The sequence below is a fragment of the Tiliqua scincoides genome, chromosome 9, assembly GCF_035046505.1.
Source record: "Tiliqua scincoides isolate rTilSci1 chromosome 9, rTilSci1.hap2, whole genome shotgun sequence".
Lineage (NCBI taxonomy): Eukaryota > Metazoa > Chordata > Lepidosauria > Squamata > Scincidae > Tiliqua > Tiliqua scincoides.
Window position 1 is genome coordinate 4,198,365 of NC_089829.1, and position 16,941 is coordinate 4,215,305.

General features: G+C 43.9%; 1 protein-coding gene across 3 annotated transcripts in view; it reads right to left on the reverse strand.

Annotated features, from left to right (window-relative positions):
* The window catches only part of KIF1B (kinesin family member 1B), a 157,063-nt gene that overhangs the window by 68,877 nt on the left and 71,245 nt on the right, over positions 1-16,941 (reverse strand). For 2 of the 3 annotated variants that reach the window (XM_066636883.1, XM_066636880.1), the window contains exons 16-20: positions 15,379-15,458; positions 13,728-13,834; positions 11,870-11,953; positions 10,417-10,597; positions 9,512-9,584 (exon numbers count right to left, since the gene is read on the reverse strand). In XM_066636883.1, coding sequence (XP_066492980.1) covers positions 9,512-9,584; positions 10,417-10,597; positions 11,870-11,953; positions 13,728-13,834; positions 15,379-15,458 — 525 coding nt within the window. Of the gene's footprint in view, positions 1-91; positions 4,246-9,511; positions 9,585-10,416; positions 10,598-11,869; positions 11,954-13,727; positions 13,835-15,378; positions 15,459-16,941 lie in introns of those variants that run through there. The other variant, XM_066636881.1, reaches the window with a different exon arrangement.

Sequence of the window (16,941 nt, forward strand, 5' to 3'; positions counted from 1 at the left end):
AAGAATTCTACAAATTGGAAGCTAAAAAAATGTGGAATTCTGCCCCACTGCCCCAACCACTTTATGCTCCCACCAAGACAAGACAAGAAGCTTACAAGAGTATTCATTGTTTATTGAAGGCACTTGTTAAAATGAAAAGAGCAGTTCTGCTTGTCACAAAATGCCTCTCTGCCCAAATAACAATAATCGTCAAAGCCATAAAAAAAAAAATGGATGGACAGGTTTTCAAATCCCATCATTTCAGTGGAAGATTCATTTCTTCCTTTACAGTAATTATGAAGAGGTTTCACACCAGGAAGCTCCTGAAATTGTTTCAAAGGCAATGCATCTAAACCACGTTTTACAATATAAAACTTTAACATACAAAAAAAGAGAAAGGAGGAGAGAATTTTCATGAAGCTTCAATCAAAGGCACAAAAGATTTTCCCCCTCTAATTCCAGGCAGTTTCCTTGACTGAACCCAAACCAGAGGAAAAAAGGGATGCTGAGAAGCAACTGCACAGATGCTGTTTTTTTAACGGCATGTGCTGCCCCCTCCTTCACCACATTGCCCCACATTTGTAACTCGGAGGCCATGTTTTTTAAAAATGGGGGGGGGGGGAAAGAACTTAGAAAAGCACCAAACACTCAAATCAGCTTTTACCAATCAGACCAGCCCTACGCAAACAGGGACTGGAGCAACAGAGATGTTAATCATGTAAGCTGGAAAGGCCCTTTTGCCCCAAGAATGGAATTCCTGGGAACGCTGAGCTCTGCAAGAGTTTGGCATGCTTGTGTTCTGAGCTGTGCAGCCACGCAGCGTAAAGGGAACACTGCTGAAAGGGCTGTGCTGCACAACCACTGCGGCGTTCGCTCTCTTCCAAAGTTCAGAAAAGGCTACTGCATTTTAAAAAACCTGTCCTGAAACAGCACTCTAGATCAGGGCAGTCCAAACTTTTTGGCAGGAGGGCCACATCATCTCTCTAACACTGTATTCGGGGCCAAGAAAAAAAATTAAATTTACTTTTCAAATTTGAATAAATTGAATTTGAATATATTTACATAAATGAATATATTAGAGATGGAACCAATTTGAATGAAGGTCTTACAATAGCTCAAGGCCATTTATGATATACATAAACAGTGCTAGGTTTATGCAATAAGAATTGTGTTCCAACAACAGAAATGGACAATTACCAAAGAGGCAGAAAGAAGGCTCTGCCCCAGCTGTATTTTAAAATAAGGAGTGAGAAAGAGTGCAAATCAAAGCACACATCTCAAAGAGGAATCTCAATCAGTGCAAGATTTTACTTATTTCAAATCCTACGCTTTCAAAAATCTCACGTCTTCTCTGTTGGAAATGTAACCGTGAAACCATGTGCAGGGTTGAAGGAACATGTCAGCCTACAGAAATATATTCTCTCTTTTAAACTAAATGGCCTCACCACCAATTCATACAATATCATTTTTATCAATGCAAGCAACATCTAAACTTCATTAGATTCTGCCCTTCTCTGATCACAAACGCACTATGTGAACTAGGCAATCTGATTCACAAACTGAGGCTGCAAACTGACCTGCAAACTGACCACAAACTAAGGCTGCAAAAAAAGTGTGCCCCCTCCCTCCAACTAAGTGAAAGGCCAGAAAAGCAGAAAGGAATTCTGCTTGTAATAACACATTAAAGCATAGGAGACTTGAAGGGAGGGGAGAGACAGGCTTTTAGCTGCATTGGCAGTATGCAGAATCAGAAATACAGCATCATTTAGATAGCTTTTTGCCATCACGGGGTCATGTAACAGCAATTCTACTGAAATAAGCAGGACAGTACCAAAAAAAAGCCAAGCTCCTCTCACTTTGTGAGAAGGGAGAATTTGCAAGAATGACTCTAAACAGGGATTCTTAACCAGGGCTATCCAAACCCCTTGGGGGTAAGGGAACCAAGTGATGGCGTACAGGACTCAATCTCTGAACAATTTTTTTAATGCTGTTAAATTATTAACTATCACCATGATCAATATGGATTGAGGCATTCTGTTCCTAGCTATCATGTGTAAAGTAAAACCAAGCTATTGACATCTTTTGAAGTCATATTGGTACCTAACAGAACTGGTGGTGGTGATGATGATGATAATTTCAACAGTCTGGCAAAGGGGGTCTCGAAACATACTGGGGGTCTGTATTTGTAAGATGGTTAAGAACCCCTGCTCTAAAGGAGGAGCTACACAGGTTAATCGGTTCTTAAAGGCAGAAAAAGCAAATGAAGGGGAAAGGGGGGCTGGAAATTAGCTGTGCTGTATTTTCAGCCCAAACCGAAAAGGTTTATGGGTGAATTCTACAAGATTGATTGGGAAAAGAGAATTCAAAACAACACTCAATTGTTCTCTTAAAAAAACCCCTACAGGCAACATTCAACACTAGAAACTAGATTTGTCTTGGTGATTGTCTGAGGACAGCAGAAATATGAAAAAGTAGCCCTACAAGTTTTCCAGAAACATTTCAATTTTTAAAAAAATATGATATTCCCCTCTAATAAATGAAGGCACCCAAGCTCCTGCGGCTCCCTCCTCCCAAAGCCCAAGGCAAAGGGTTCATCAAGAAGGGCTCATCATGTTTCAGAAGCAATAGGAGATCAGTAAAAAAGGTCTTTGTCTTGTGCTTGGTAAGGAAAAGCCCCTCCATCACTAGAATTTCAGCCTAAAGACAGAGAGCAGCAACCCCCAACCCCTCCCTCCTCCTTCAGCCTACGGTGACTCAAACAGTTGTTTCTCGGCTAGCTTTGAGATTAGGGGCGGAGAACTGCCGCCTCATCCGCGGAGGTGTCACAAACTGGTTGCAATGGTTTGGCCGGTCAGCCTGCTTCGCGAGGCCGCTGGCCATGCTGCCATCCGGACCAACGCCCCCACTGCTGGAACCGCAGTAGGGCTGGCGATGTTGGTGCATGTGCCGCTTCTGTTGAAAAGTCTGCAGGTCTTGATTCTGGTGCCCGCCGTAAGAGGGCAACGATTCGGATGAGTCGGACATCTGGCGACGCAAGCTCTTCTGCTGACCATTGTTGAGAGAATTGCTTCTCCAGCGCAGCTGAGTGGAGGGTTCTGGTGGTGGACTGTTATGCTGTGGTTGAACATTCAAGGACTGCCTCTTTACCTGGATATCTTGGTTCCACGAAGGGCCGTATGGACAGCAAAATGGCTGTGGGTCCTTGAGGAAGGGGGCTATGCCACTCATGCCTCGATTCTCCTCCTTGATCTCCTTCTTCTGGTCTTCCTCCTTTGGAACTCTCACTTCTATAACTTCATCCTCCGTAATAATGATGTGAGTGCCAGGGCTCCAGGAGTTTCGATGTTTTGGGTTGCTCTTAAAGGGGAAGCGGGGTTTGCGGTTCTCCGGTGGGATGAATCGGTGAGGCATATTTTGACGGCGAAGTTGCTTGGTTATTTCCTGCTGCTGCAGGTTCTTAAAACGGATTTGCTCTTGCCTCATCCAGCGCAGCCGCCCACGTCTGAAGGCAGGATCCTCCTCCATTAATTGGGAGACACGGCCTGCTTTCACATTTTCATCACTTTTCATGCTTCCCTCAGCACTTGGCTTCTGGGTGGACTCAGGCTCCTTCGCTTTTGTGGGGGACATGGCTGGCTGGGTTTTTGCTTCTTGGGAGCCAATCAGAGGCAAGATCTTTTCCATCTTGAGCATTTTGTTCCGGAGCACTTTGATTTCCTCATCCTTCATGTTGTTTTGCTTTTTCACTTCTTGCAGGATGTCCTCGAGTTTGTCTATATGTACTTTGAGGTCATCCACATCAGCAACACCTTTCCCATTCAGCAGGATGTCTTCGATTTTCTCATCGCCGACCCCCACCGTGTCCCAGACATCTCGGGCAACTGCTCGCCATGAGTCGCGCTCATTGGGGTCTTTCTTCCCATACAAAGTACAAAGCTCTTTCATTTTAACAATGGCCAAGGCCTCGATCTCCTGCCGTGTGTGCCGGAAATCATTGAGGGCCACTTCATAGCAGATCTCCTTCACAGCCTGGATCTTCAAATCCGAAACCGTTACCCACTTGGAGTCTTTGCTAAGGCGCCGACGCTGAGGTATCTGGTACATTTTCACGGGCTCTCGCTTCTTCCCACTACTGGGGAGCCCACATTTTTTAACAATGGTCTGTAGCTTGCTGGGGGGCAACTTCTCTCTCAGTGAAGTGATCAGCCTCCAGCTCTCCTCACAAGACCGCTTGTCCGAATCATCCCCACTATCAGAATCCGCATCCTTTTAAAAACAAAAATCAAGAAGTGGCCCCAAAAAAACCAAAATTAAAAATGGGGAAAGAACGAAGACACAAAACAACAAAAAAAGACAACTAAAAACTAAGGGGGAAAAACTGTTTGGCAGGGGAAGGGAATCAAACAGAATAAACGATGCGGAAATCTTAACGTTCCCCTCTTAGGATACTAGAATCCATATTCCTAGGGTCTTCAGTAGCTTTCTTTAAATCCAGCCACATTTTAATTTCATGGAATATTTGAATCTAGTCATTCTATGTCACTTCAAGGCTTTCCGTAATCCAGTCCATGCGAAAGTGTTAGAAGAACTAAACCAAGTACCTGGCAAAGAGGTGGAAGCCACACTTGACTCATGCTACAAAGACGTGTAAGACCCCCAGCCAAACAAAATCACCTTGGTTAATGTTTCCGAGTGTCTCCAGTTAAAAAGTCTTTCCTCCATTGCAAGTGAACCCAGCAGTCATTGTAGAATGGTCAGATGAGCAGCCACAGTTAACACGGATTAGTAAGTGCTGAACACGTGGGGTGCAGGAATGCTCAGGATACTATCCAATCTACTACAAATGCAGCCAGAGAGAGGAGTTAGAAGATAAGAAGAAGATTCAGAAGCAGCCACTAGGTGCGGTGTTAGAACTGTTAGCGCCACTACAACAAGTGAGATGGTTTCAGACTCTCAGGAAGAAGCGCTACAAGCGAAAGGACTAGTCAGGGCATTTCCAAGGGTTTTTTCCATTTGGCCCTAATATGCTGTGTTTTAAACAAAATACTGAATGAGCTTTAATTATCCCAGATAATCAATGCCCTAAAGATGGATGAGATCTTTCAAAGACTGAACCACGCCAAGGCGGTACTGGATACCTTCAACAGTTCCCCCATTTTCTGTTTATCAATGCTCCTACATATTTACTGGTTGCATTTGCCTTCATCATTACAAGCTTACTGCATTTTGATGACACTGCTCCTTTTCAAAGAGATTGGGATTTAGAAACGCTTTCCCATTCAGAAACAAAGCTTGCTGTCCCAAGAACAATGCCCATTTTTTGATGTTAGCAGTTGGGGGCTCTTTTGTGGTGGTTTCCCAGACTTGCTTAGACAATCAGGTTTTGCGATTAAGTTACCCTGAAATTCCTAGTTCTTACTTGCCCCCAGAACAATGTTTCTCTCAACAGACCTATGAACTTTACACACTCATGGCTTTAACTCCATCATGAGCTGCACAGTCCCTTAAACTGTCTAAAGTAAGGAAGGTCAGGATTTTAACAAAACAAAGTCCCTGGTACTGCAGTGGAATGGAGGATACATATACAGAACACACCACATACTCTGCTCAAGGCTGAGTCCTGGAAGGCGAAAGCAACACCAACTGTTTTTCTTATTAAAACAACAAAAGTGTGAAAATGTGCTATTATAAGGAGTTGTCTGAACTTAAAAACTAATGAAGTGCCCTCACACTAACCCTGTAATGAACTCAAGCAAACATGACAAGAAACCAACTCAAAAGTGAATCTTATTCTTCGTTCCCAACTGAAGGGCCAGTTTAAACTCAACATCCCTTCTCTCTGGAAGAATAAATAACTTGGAGGGACACATGACATTAATGCTTGTCATGGTCCAGGTATTAAGTCCAGGTATTTTGCAGAAAAGCAGACAAGTGCCCAGACCTGACAATGGATTTTTACTTCAAAATTCAAAGGGTATTTTGCATACAGTTTAATGATTTTTTTCATCTACTCCTTATCTGGACTATTCTTCCCTGCTACCCCAAAGCAACGCCAAAGTTGCTTACTTAGCCAGACCACCAGACGTTTTTCTGTTTTTCTGCAGGGGACATCCCTGTTTAATCTACATGACAGATTAGCAAACTTCACTAGGGTCCACTTTAAACATAAACTACTACAGCTAAGCTACTAGACCAGGTATGAGCCTATGCTATTCTCACATTTTATGGCAGGAAGTTTCCATGATTCAATGCATACTGCAAGAACCTCTCCAAATTTCAGAGTTGGATGGTCAGGGCCAACCCAAACCTCCCAGCAACTGAGGCAACACCTCAAATGCTACCCTTACCTCTGTTACTCCTTCTCCCACTACCTAGATTGGAACAGGAAGAAGGAAACAGAGCTAAAGGAAAGGTGGCCCTCTAGCCATTCACACTCCTCTCCTCCTCTCTATCCCCTTTTTGTTTTGAATTCAAAGAGAAGGAGGGTGGAGGTTGACATTCCCCTTGCGCTTCCAGAATGGGATAGTCCTGCAAATGGTTGTGCTAATGGCATTAATTCTGAGTTTGAGAATTTGTGGATGTGGATTTGTGGTGGGGGGAGTAATAAGAAGGAAGCCTGAAGCAAGAGATGCTCAATAGTTTGAGATGTCTCGTTAATCACCACTGATTAGTCAAGCACTGCCTCCTACACAACTCAATCAAGATTATTTGAATCTGGAAGAAACATGTCTGCAAGGCTTTAAACAGCAACACCACACTTCAGTGCTTTAGGGTCAATATTTGAGTGAAGGGGTTGGCTCCTTAAAGCACGTCAGGTGCCCAGAGGCCAGAAACATTCATCCCATTCATTTATTTCATGGGTTTATATCCCACCTTTCTACCACTTAGGTTGACACAAATATTGGAATAAATTTGTTTCCAGCCACAGCACGGGTGACCTTCTGCTTGCTGAAGCCTTCCTAAGGCTGAAGACTGTTCTGGTGGGCCAAAGCCCTCCAGTGCTTCTCTCCAGTATTGCCTCAGTGAGGGCAACAGAACCAAGAGCAAATCCTCCATAGAAACACCTCTTTCCCCACCACCAACACCCCAGACCAAATCTGGGTGCAGAACAGATAACAGCATTTCAGTCAGGAGATAAGGGCCATCCCTGCCATGCCATTCTTCCTCATGGCAATTAGAATTAGAACCTAATCATCCATTCCACCTGCATTAAACACAAAAGACATGTGGAGTGCGGGAGGAGCTCTGGGCACCCTAACTGGCCCCATAAGTCCCTTGGATCTTGTGCACTGCACCTCTGGCCTAGAAAGTACTGAACTTCGCCCACCTTCTCCTGCCACATTGCAGGACTTCACACCTCCAAAGCCTGCTCTTTAGATTAGCCTGTAATCCTGCAAAACCTCTTCTCTGTCAGGTCAAACCCATATCTGGAACATTCCATTACAGGTCATGGATTACTCCACTGCCATTTGATTTGATGCACTCAGTATCAGATCCTGTGCTCTTGCCCTCCTGAAGCTTTCCTCTTTGAAAGACAGAGTCCTGGCTACCATGAAGGTCTCTGGAGCAGGCTTCTATAATTCACTCTACAGTTGCCTTTGAAAGCTGTTCAGAAACTTCAGCTGGTACACAGAATATCATTGCTTTCTTGTTAAGAAGAAAAGCCCCATGAGAACATATCCAGCACTTCTAAAACACGGACACTGGTTTGCTTCTGAGACTGGTTCAAAGTGCCAGCTTTGATCGTGGCATAAGCCAGGCTCCGACTATCTCAGGACAGGTCTTATCCCACTGGAGGTCCCAGGGGTTTCACCTTCCAAAGGCTAGAGCTCTTTCCAAAGACAGGCTAGAGACCATTTTGCATGCAGACGGTCCCAGGTTGAATCCTTGGCACTGTCTCCAGGCAGGGCTGGGAAGGAACTTAAGCCTGAAATCTTGGTGAGATGAGTGAGTCAGTGCAGGCACGGCTGATACAGGACTGACAGCTTCCTATGACAAAAAGGGCCCGCTGCAAGTGTCATCTTTCTGGAAGCTTCTACTAGAAGCAGAACTTTTTCAGATGTGGCTCTGGAGCTGTGGAATACACTCCCTGGAAAGGCCTATCTATGTCCTTCCAGAATTTCACCTTGAGAAACAGTGAAAACTGGGTGTTCGGGATTTAACCAAGGACGGTGACAGAGGTTGATGCAGGCTGGGTACTGGTTGGGGGTCCACTTGGCATGAGCCCTGAACTCCCCAAGTACTGGTGGAAGTAGGTGCTATCTGGGGGGGGGGGGGACCATCTGGTGTGTTCAGGCCTTTGCCCCAGAGTCGCCAGCAATCTGGCACCAGAATAGGACTCAGTAGAAAGTCTGCTAATATTTATTGATTTACTATGTTATGTAAACTTCTTTGTGAACTAGTTTTGTTGAAAAGCAGTATATAAATATTTTTAATAGTAACTGTTGTTGCTTCTTTGTTGTATTGTTCCATTACAATGTATTTATTGCACTGCTGTAGATAAACAGTCTTGGGAACATTTTCAATAGAAGACGGCATGAAAAGGTGGTAAAATAAGCAGATTTTCAACCTGATCCCTGCCGTTCATGGGACTTGCCTAATCTTCAAAAAGTCACAGGGATGTATCTCACTCCCTGCTACTAGAAGTCCAGACCTACACTGAGAAGAATGCCCAACTAGCTTGAGTTCTGAACACAGTCCAAAAGAAACACATGGCCCTCCAATATACCTCCAAGTATACCTTGCTTTGACTGGATGAAGAAATACTGTGACCCTATTTCCAGGCCCCAATAAAGCAATACTGAAAAACCGGGCCAAGAAGACAGGAGCCCGGGGGAGGGGGGGCCTGCTTCTCCTGTACCAGCTATCCTAACTTGCTTAAGGAGACCAACTTTCTTCAGCTTTCCGAGACATAGTACTTTTCTACTTACATGAGTGGTTTTGCTTTTCAATATCAAATACTCATCTTGTACAGCCCCTCACCCCAGCTTGTGTGTCAATAAGACCCTTGCTAAAGATTCAGACTCCATGCAGGGCAAGGGAAGAAAGGTTAAAGACATGCATCATTGCAGCAACATTTTTAGATCACACCACTTGAAAAACTCTTGCACACAAACTCAAATCTGGACATCTCTTAGCAGCACCCAAAAAGTGGCAATTCGAGACAAAATGAAGGCAAATTTCCATAGCAACTGTAACCAGAGGCCACCCAAAAACAATTTGAAAAGATGGTGTGGGGGGAGCCAAAACTCAGACAAATCCACAGGCCTTCTTTTTGAGCCATTAAAGATGGGTCAACACTTGTGCTGCTCTCTGTTAGAGTTGCTTGCATTCAGGATCTGCTTGGAGGGTGAGATTTTGCAAGTTGCCTTCCCTCAGGCATGCTACATTCAAAGCCAAAAGTAGGACATTAAAGGCAGGATACAACTAACAGAAGGTACAAGCAATCCAAGCATATATCCTGTCCTCAAGGGTCAAGGAGGGCACCATGTCACTTCTGCAATACAGACAGCTCACGAAGATCAACACCTACCAGCCTCTGTTGCTCCAGTAAGAGATCTGCTTCTTCTTTCTCCTTTTTGTACAGAATCTCCATTTCTTGAAGTCTGGGGAGAGAAGCAAAAGTCAATCACACAGACCACAACTGTCAGGCTATAATATCGAGGCACTTGGGGGGAGGGGGCACTCAGGACAGAAGGACACAAGAAGAGACTTGGTGGATCAGACCAAAGCTTCCATCTAGTGCAGCACTTTCTGGTCAAGCTCAAAAGGGAGCCAGGTATGCAAAGTGATCCCTTTTGCTATTGATTCCCAGCAACTGATATTCAGAGGCAGACTGCATCTGAAGCCGAGAGGTAGCACAGCCATTGATGTCCTCAGTGGACAAGTCTTTGTGTTGCTCCCACTTTAAAAGCCATCTTCCACACCTGGCCAGAATGTCTCGTAAGCCACAAAGAAGTTTATAGAAACTTATTTTGTCATGTTCATGGGACTGGAGGTATTGGGGGCAGGAGGTGGAAAAGATTCTGGAGAAATCAGAATCCTACCACTAGGTAATAAATCATGGCCAATGCTCCATTTCAGAAAAAGCGCTTCTTAGAAGCAAATGAGTTGATTGCAAGCAGACAAGAAAACAGCTCTGTGAAGACCTCTCAAGTGCCGATTGCTGCAATCCTACCCACACTTCCTGGAAGCCCCACAGAACACAATGGGGCTTGCTTCTCAATAGCCATGCATAGGATTGGACTCAGAGTGACATTTACATCCCAGTATGGTCAACTAGCTTTTTCAAGGTTGTTTAAATTAACCACACATTTGTACAAGAAGCAAAAACAGCCAGTTCGCACTGTTTAAAGAGGTGATGCTATACTATGGTTCAACTGGAAGGAAAGGAAAGGAAAGGAAAAGGAAAGGGGTGTCATCACACAAATCAATTACCTCTTCTCCATCTCCTGCTTCATATCAATCCCTTGCTTCTCCAGCAATTCCCTCTGAGCGAACGTCCAGTCTACTGGCTCGGACGGAGTCTCTGCTGATGGTGTTTTCTCCCTCTCAGCCCGGGCTTGCTCAGGATGGTTGAAACGGAACACGTGGTTTTTACCCATAATGATGCGATTTCCTGGATAAGCAATAAAAAGATTACTACCAATGGGATTTTTATAGGCTAGAACAATGACAGATTTTATATGATCACAAAAAATGGCTGAGGTCTGATCAGCCATGTTATTTCCAGGCAGTTTACAAAGTGATTTTTAAAGCACAGCAAGAAGCAGCGAAGGATAAAAATCTAGCTCTGGGACATGAGCCCTGCTAGATCAGCGCAAAGGCACATCTAGTCCAGCTTCCTGCAACTCACAGTGGTCCACCAGATGCCTCAGGAAGCGCATAGGACAACAAGATACCTGCATCTTGTTGCCACTCCCTTGCATCTGACATTCAGAGATAGGCTACCTCTGAAACGCTGAGGCTGAAGATAGTCATGATGAGGAAAAGATGGGCTCATGAGGAAGTTACACTTCTTTAAAAGAAGAAAAAGGAAACACAGCAGCCAAGAAATTGGGATATTTGACTACGTCCATGAAAGTTCAGGACTCAAACATCACCAAACCTACAGCCCATTGTTTGCCTATAACAATTTTTCAGTGTAACAAAGCACACTCACTAAACTTGTCAATGCTGGTTGAAAGTCAGTGCTCTGCCAAAGGCCTCCTAAACTACCCAGCAGGTATTTGATGCAGAGATCCCCAAACTTAACTCTGCAGCCTATAGTTGTGGACTGTGGAAGTCCAACACATCACTGTTCCTCCATGTATGATTAGGCAAGAGATGGCTGCCATGTCTTCCCTTGCACAACCAAAGGATGACACTCAGGATATGCTTTCACACAACCACCACAGTCTTCCACTTTTCAAGAACTGGACCCCTGTACCATGCCCATCTTCAAGAGCCCAGCAGGCAACAAAGCAGCCACAGTGCCTTTTCTTTTCCCACCTGCTGACAGCCAGCACGTGCTGTTAGATCAGCGGTTTCCAAACTTTTTAGCACCAGGATCCACTTTTCAAAATGACACTCTATCGCAGCCATTTTCAACCACTGTGCCATGGCACACTGGTGTGCCGCGGATGGTCCGCAGGTGTGCCTCAGGAGTTTGGGGTCATTTATTAGTATGGCCATTGGGGGATTTGAGCCCCCAACCAGCAGCATGGTGTGCCTTGTCAATTGTCAAAATACTGATGGTGTGCCTTGGCAATTCTAGCACCTTGTCAGCATGCCATGAGATGAAAAAGGTTGAAAATCACTGCTCTATTGGGAACCACCCAGGTTTATCAAACTTGGTCAGTTCTTAGAGTATTATTTCCAGCAGAGTTGTTCAAGTTCCAATACCACTTACCTGAGCGCAGTTGGACAGGCTGTATGACCCTCTTGCCGTTGACGTAGGTTTCTGAACGTTCACAAGGTTCCAGAGTAACAATAACTAGAGAGGAATCACAGATACTTCTGTCACTATTGGTCCCAAGTGGCTGAAAACTCTGGGTAACCCAAGCTCAAATATCTCCTTCAGACAACTAAAATAGGGCCTTTGAGACATCATAGTAATAGAAATGTGACAAGGATGGAGGGGGGGGGTTATCTGCCCCAGGGAAAAGGGGATGTATCCTGGGGGATGAACAGAAATACACTCCAAAATCCTGTGAAGCAAGGATTGCCACAACTGGGATGAAACAAGCTAAAGCTACATGGCCAAGAAAATGGCAGACCAGCCCAACTATAGAAAGGGACAAGCTGTATACTTTCTGCCCTATCATGAATATGTACGTGTTAGACCTAGGTTGGCAGTAGAAGCCTGAACCAAACTAAGTCAGTAACGGAGAAGTGGCTAGCAGTCCCTAGCTGCAAGAATGTGAGCAAACAAAAAGATTGTTGTCTCTCCTTTGCTGGCTAGAAAGGACAGACAAAAAGAATTACAACCCATTGGAATGTTTAACACCTCAGTAGGCTGAGGGGCGCTGGAATGGAAGGCAGCTAGTTGGGAGGGGTAAGAACTAGGAGGGGCTAGCAACCAGGCCAACTTTAAGAAGGTCCTCTCCTTAAAAGTTTCTGATTGGACAGTCTAAATAAGTATGAAGTCACCTCAGCACTATTAGCACGAGAAGCATAATAATGAGACCCAAGGGGTGTGTCCGTGTCTTTCTTGAACAGAGTTTTTGGGTGCAACATCCTGCATGCTGCGAGCTCCATTGTCTACCATGGGCACCTGGCCTCATAGGTAGCCTTGGGGCTAAAAGATCTACAAGAGTAACTGACCCAGGTGAGAGATAGGGACTAACAGAGATAGCCAGCTAGCTATTATTTTATTGCTGATATGTTTCCTAGATGTTTATGCCTCTAGCATTTGCTGCCTTACTGTAACTTTATGTAACCTTAATACATAAAGTATTAAGTACTTAATACATGTACTTAATAAACTAAAATCTCTTTTACTAAGTTGTTTCATTGCCTGTTGGGGACAAAGGTTCAGAATCCTGCCTAGTCTTTCAGCAAGCTACCAAGTACTCATTGAGGTCTAGTAATTTGAGGACTGAAGCTTTAATTGGAGAAAGCGCTCAGTGCCTGCAAGGGATAGAATTAAGCCTAGAAGGTCTTGGTGTCCCTGGAGTGAGACACTGGCACATACAGGGTGGTGGCAGTACTACTGAGCAGGGGCCTTGAGGGCTTTAAGGTTCAAGAGCCATGAACTCTGAGCACCCCAAACCCCCCCTTAAGTTTGCGACATGCCCATTTAAAAGGAAATTGGTCAATGGCAAGTCTCATTGCGAGAACATAAGAACAGCCCCACTGGATCAGGCTGAAGGCCCATCTAGTCCAGCTTCTTGTATCTCACAGTGGCACACCAAATGCCCCAGGGAGCACACAAGACAAGAGATCTGAATCCTGGTGCCCTCCCTTGCATCTGGCATTCTGATGTAGCCCATTTCTAAAATCAGAAGGTTGCACATACACATCATGGCTTGTAACCCGTGATGGACTTTTCCTCCAGAAATTTGTCCATTTTAAAAGCATCTAGACCAGGTGCTATCACCACATCCTGTGGCAAGGAGTTCCACAGACTAACTACATGCTGAGTAAAGAAATATTGTCTTTTGTCTGTCCCAACACTCAATTTTAGTGGATGTCCCCTGGTTCTGGTGTGCATACCATCAAAGGACAAAGTAGCAGAGATAGCAAACCAATAAGCGATCTTAACTCACCATGGCCGTTATGGTTCCTCTCACTCCGGAAGATGCAGTGCTCTTCTTTGATGTGAGCCCCACTCAGAACAATGTCTTGACGCCGTTCAGCATCTGCCTGACCAACCCTATGGTCAACAAACAGGGTGCTCTAATTTCCAGAGTAGCAACTGGCACCAACAACTGTTTAAATCAGTCTCTGTTATCATTACAGAGAATGCTTTGAAGGTGGTTCTCCATTAGTATTGATGCCCTCTCAAGGTATAACAGGCAACTAAACTCCCACACGTGCTGGGAAGGGTGCTCTCAGAAGGACACATATCACCACATGTGGTGGTCTTGTAGATTTCCTAGTTTTGGAAGTGAGGTGTTTGCTGAGATTCCCAAACTATGGGTGCAATAATCTGTACAGATCTTATGTCTGCCCTTTTTATGAATGGTTTATGAAGAACACGATACCTTCAGTAAACACCTGCTTATTTTTCTGATAACTGCTGCCAGACTAGAAACTGTCTTACGGTGGCATCACAGTTCCTCTCATTAAATTCCAGGCATAAAAGAATATGGTGAATAGAACTGGCAGAAAAGCTTACTTAGGTCACCTCTCTAATGAGTCCACCAAACCAGAAACATTTCATAATGCCCCTCCCCCCCACTTTTTATGTAGACAAGGATGTATCAACTTTGATTCCTGCTGACAATCATTTAGCTTTGTGGAGAGATGTGCTTAACAAGTGCTACACCCTGGTCCCTTTTATTTCCTGCTCTTATATAAACTTACTAACTTACTACCTGCAGTGTGTTTGTTTATTAGATCAGTAATCCGCCTTTCTCCCCGAAGGGCACCCAAGGCGGCTAATAACAATCAAATAGTTAGAAATACAAAAGCGCTAAAAGCATTAGGTTCACACTTTTCACTTTTAATTGCTGCATGGTTGTCTTTTTTCTTTTTTAATCAATAAAAAGATTTATTAAAAAAATTCAAGAATGTCAGTTTGTGCATGCATGTGGGCAGGCACCAGAATGTATTTATAAGAATTCTCATGCAACACTGCTTGATAGTAAATAATATTATTGCCCACAGATCATCATGCTGCATTTAGTACACAGGTCAAGAGGTGAACCAAATATACATATGATAAAAACCTCTAAGGCTCTTGATTTACAAGACAGTGCATTCATTCATGTATACATACGCACACAACACTTGATTAAAATAATTAAACTAAAATTTAATTTTGGAATATTTGTGTTGATCCAACAAAGAAAAAAGGTTACATACTTAGATTCCTAAGGAAACAAAAACTAGGCAAGATGGGCCTACCTGCATCCACCCTGAATTCCACCCCTGATGCCAATCAACTTCTTCAGATGACCCTGAATTTTAGCATAATGAAGAGGGAAGCCTCTCTATCCACTTTCTTCCCACTATGCATAATTTTATAAAACCTCTATCATGTCTCCCTTGTCAATACACAGTTGGGAAAAAGCTCCTGTGATTTCAAATCCAATAATTAAAATAAATGCCATCCACGTAAACAAAGACAAGGATAATTAAGTACATGTTTTTTGCCTGGCAGCCAAGTATGTAATATGACTGGATTTGCCTCAGAAGGGGAGAGAAGTAGCTTCAAAGTGGAAGGTGTTCATGTGCAGCAGCACTGAAGCTTACCTGGTTATACCATCTTTGATGTAATAGAGCAAACACTCTGACATAAGCGGATCTTCATTGAGGTTTACGAGATGAGGAGTCTGAAACAAGAAGGCAAAGTCTTAATCAAAACTTCCCTTCCCTCAGTGCCACTTCCTGTGAAGGGACCTGATTAAATGAATGTACTCAGGTAACTTCAGTTAGCCCCCACCCCCAAGTCAATCATTTTAGGAATAAATGCAAATTATTTCAGTGCAGAAATGGACCAATATAATAGGGAGGAAGACAATGAAGTGACGTCAGTAGGCTGATTTGTTAGCTGAAAGACTAAGAGAAAGAAACAGAATCTACGAGTCTGAAAGACTAAGAGAAAGAATCTACGAGTCTGAAAGACTAAGAGAAAGAAACAGAATCTTGTACTTAATAGGGGTTGGCAACTGGCAATAGTCAGGTTTCTAGTAGCTTCACCTGGGCACACCGGTCCCCAATTAAAGATGCTTCCCTCTTGCCACAAATGGAACTTTTAAGCACCAGGGAGGGAAACGGTACTGAATGAGGAAGAAGAAACCATTTCCACCTGAAAAGTCTGCGAGCAAGTACATTGGCTGAGAAAAGTCTAACAGCTTCCGCAGATTTTAGTAAATTTCCAAACCAGGATACGTTATGTGGAACTATCCAGACACTTTGTATTCCATGTTTCCTTCCTTAAAAGGAAATATTGACACTTCTGTTTTTGCTACAAGCAGACAGCCATCTCTTCAGCTACAACTCTCAACCTAGAGCTCCTACAATCACTAAACCAACCTTCTTTGGTGAGAATACCCCATTGGAATCAGCAAACAAGTCACATGGTCTTGGAGTGAAAATCTAGCCAATGGGATGCCAGCGAGCACAGATAAGAGGAAAAACAAGAGAGTCAGAACATGAAGATGGACATCAGCAGCCAAGATCCATATAGAAATTGAGTAATACTGGTTTGTTACCAAGGATTCCAGTACTTCCATAGCTACAGCTACCAAGTACACCACAAAAAAACTATAAGAACTGCAAGGAACAAAAGGGTAACACGCAGGAAGATGATAACAAGACCACCAAGGTGGACAGAATAGGCAAGGAAGAGAGGGAATGAATTCCTATCGTCTATTCCACAGGTAGGAATATCTACCTAAGCATCTATTTTCTCCAAAAGAGCTTTCACAAACAAACCTGGTCAAATGCATCAAAAGTGTCATCAAACAGAGTTGATGGCCTCCGAGGAAAGATCTACACAGAGAGAATTCAGAACATGAGAGAAACAGGAGGAAAAAGAGAGAAAGGGGAGCTAAAAGAGAAAGCTTATGGGAGGAAAATGTCCACCATGGTGATGACTGACAGGTCCCATTCATAAAAGAAAAGCAGAGCTTACAAACTGAGACTTCCCTTGCATTACCTTGGATCCTCATGAGTCTGGAAAGTGAGACAGACTCTGTTGCTGGCTCTGAATTCTTTGCCCACCTTGGGGCATCTAGCAAAGACAGATCTTAAACCCCTACGCTCAGTGATTCTCAAAGTTCGGCTTGGAGTTTGAGAACCCTGTAAGTCTTT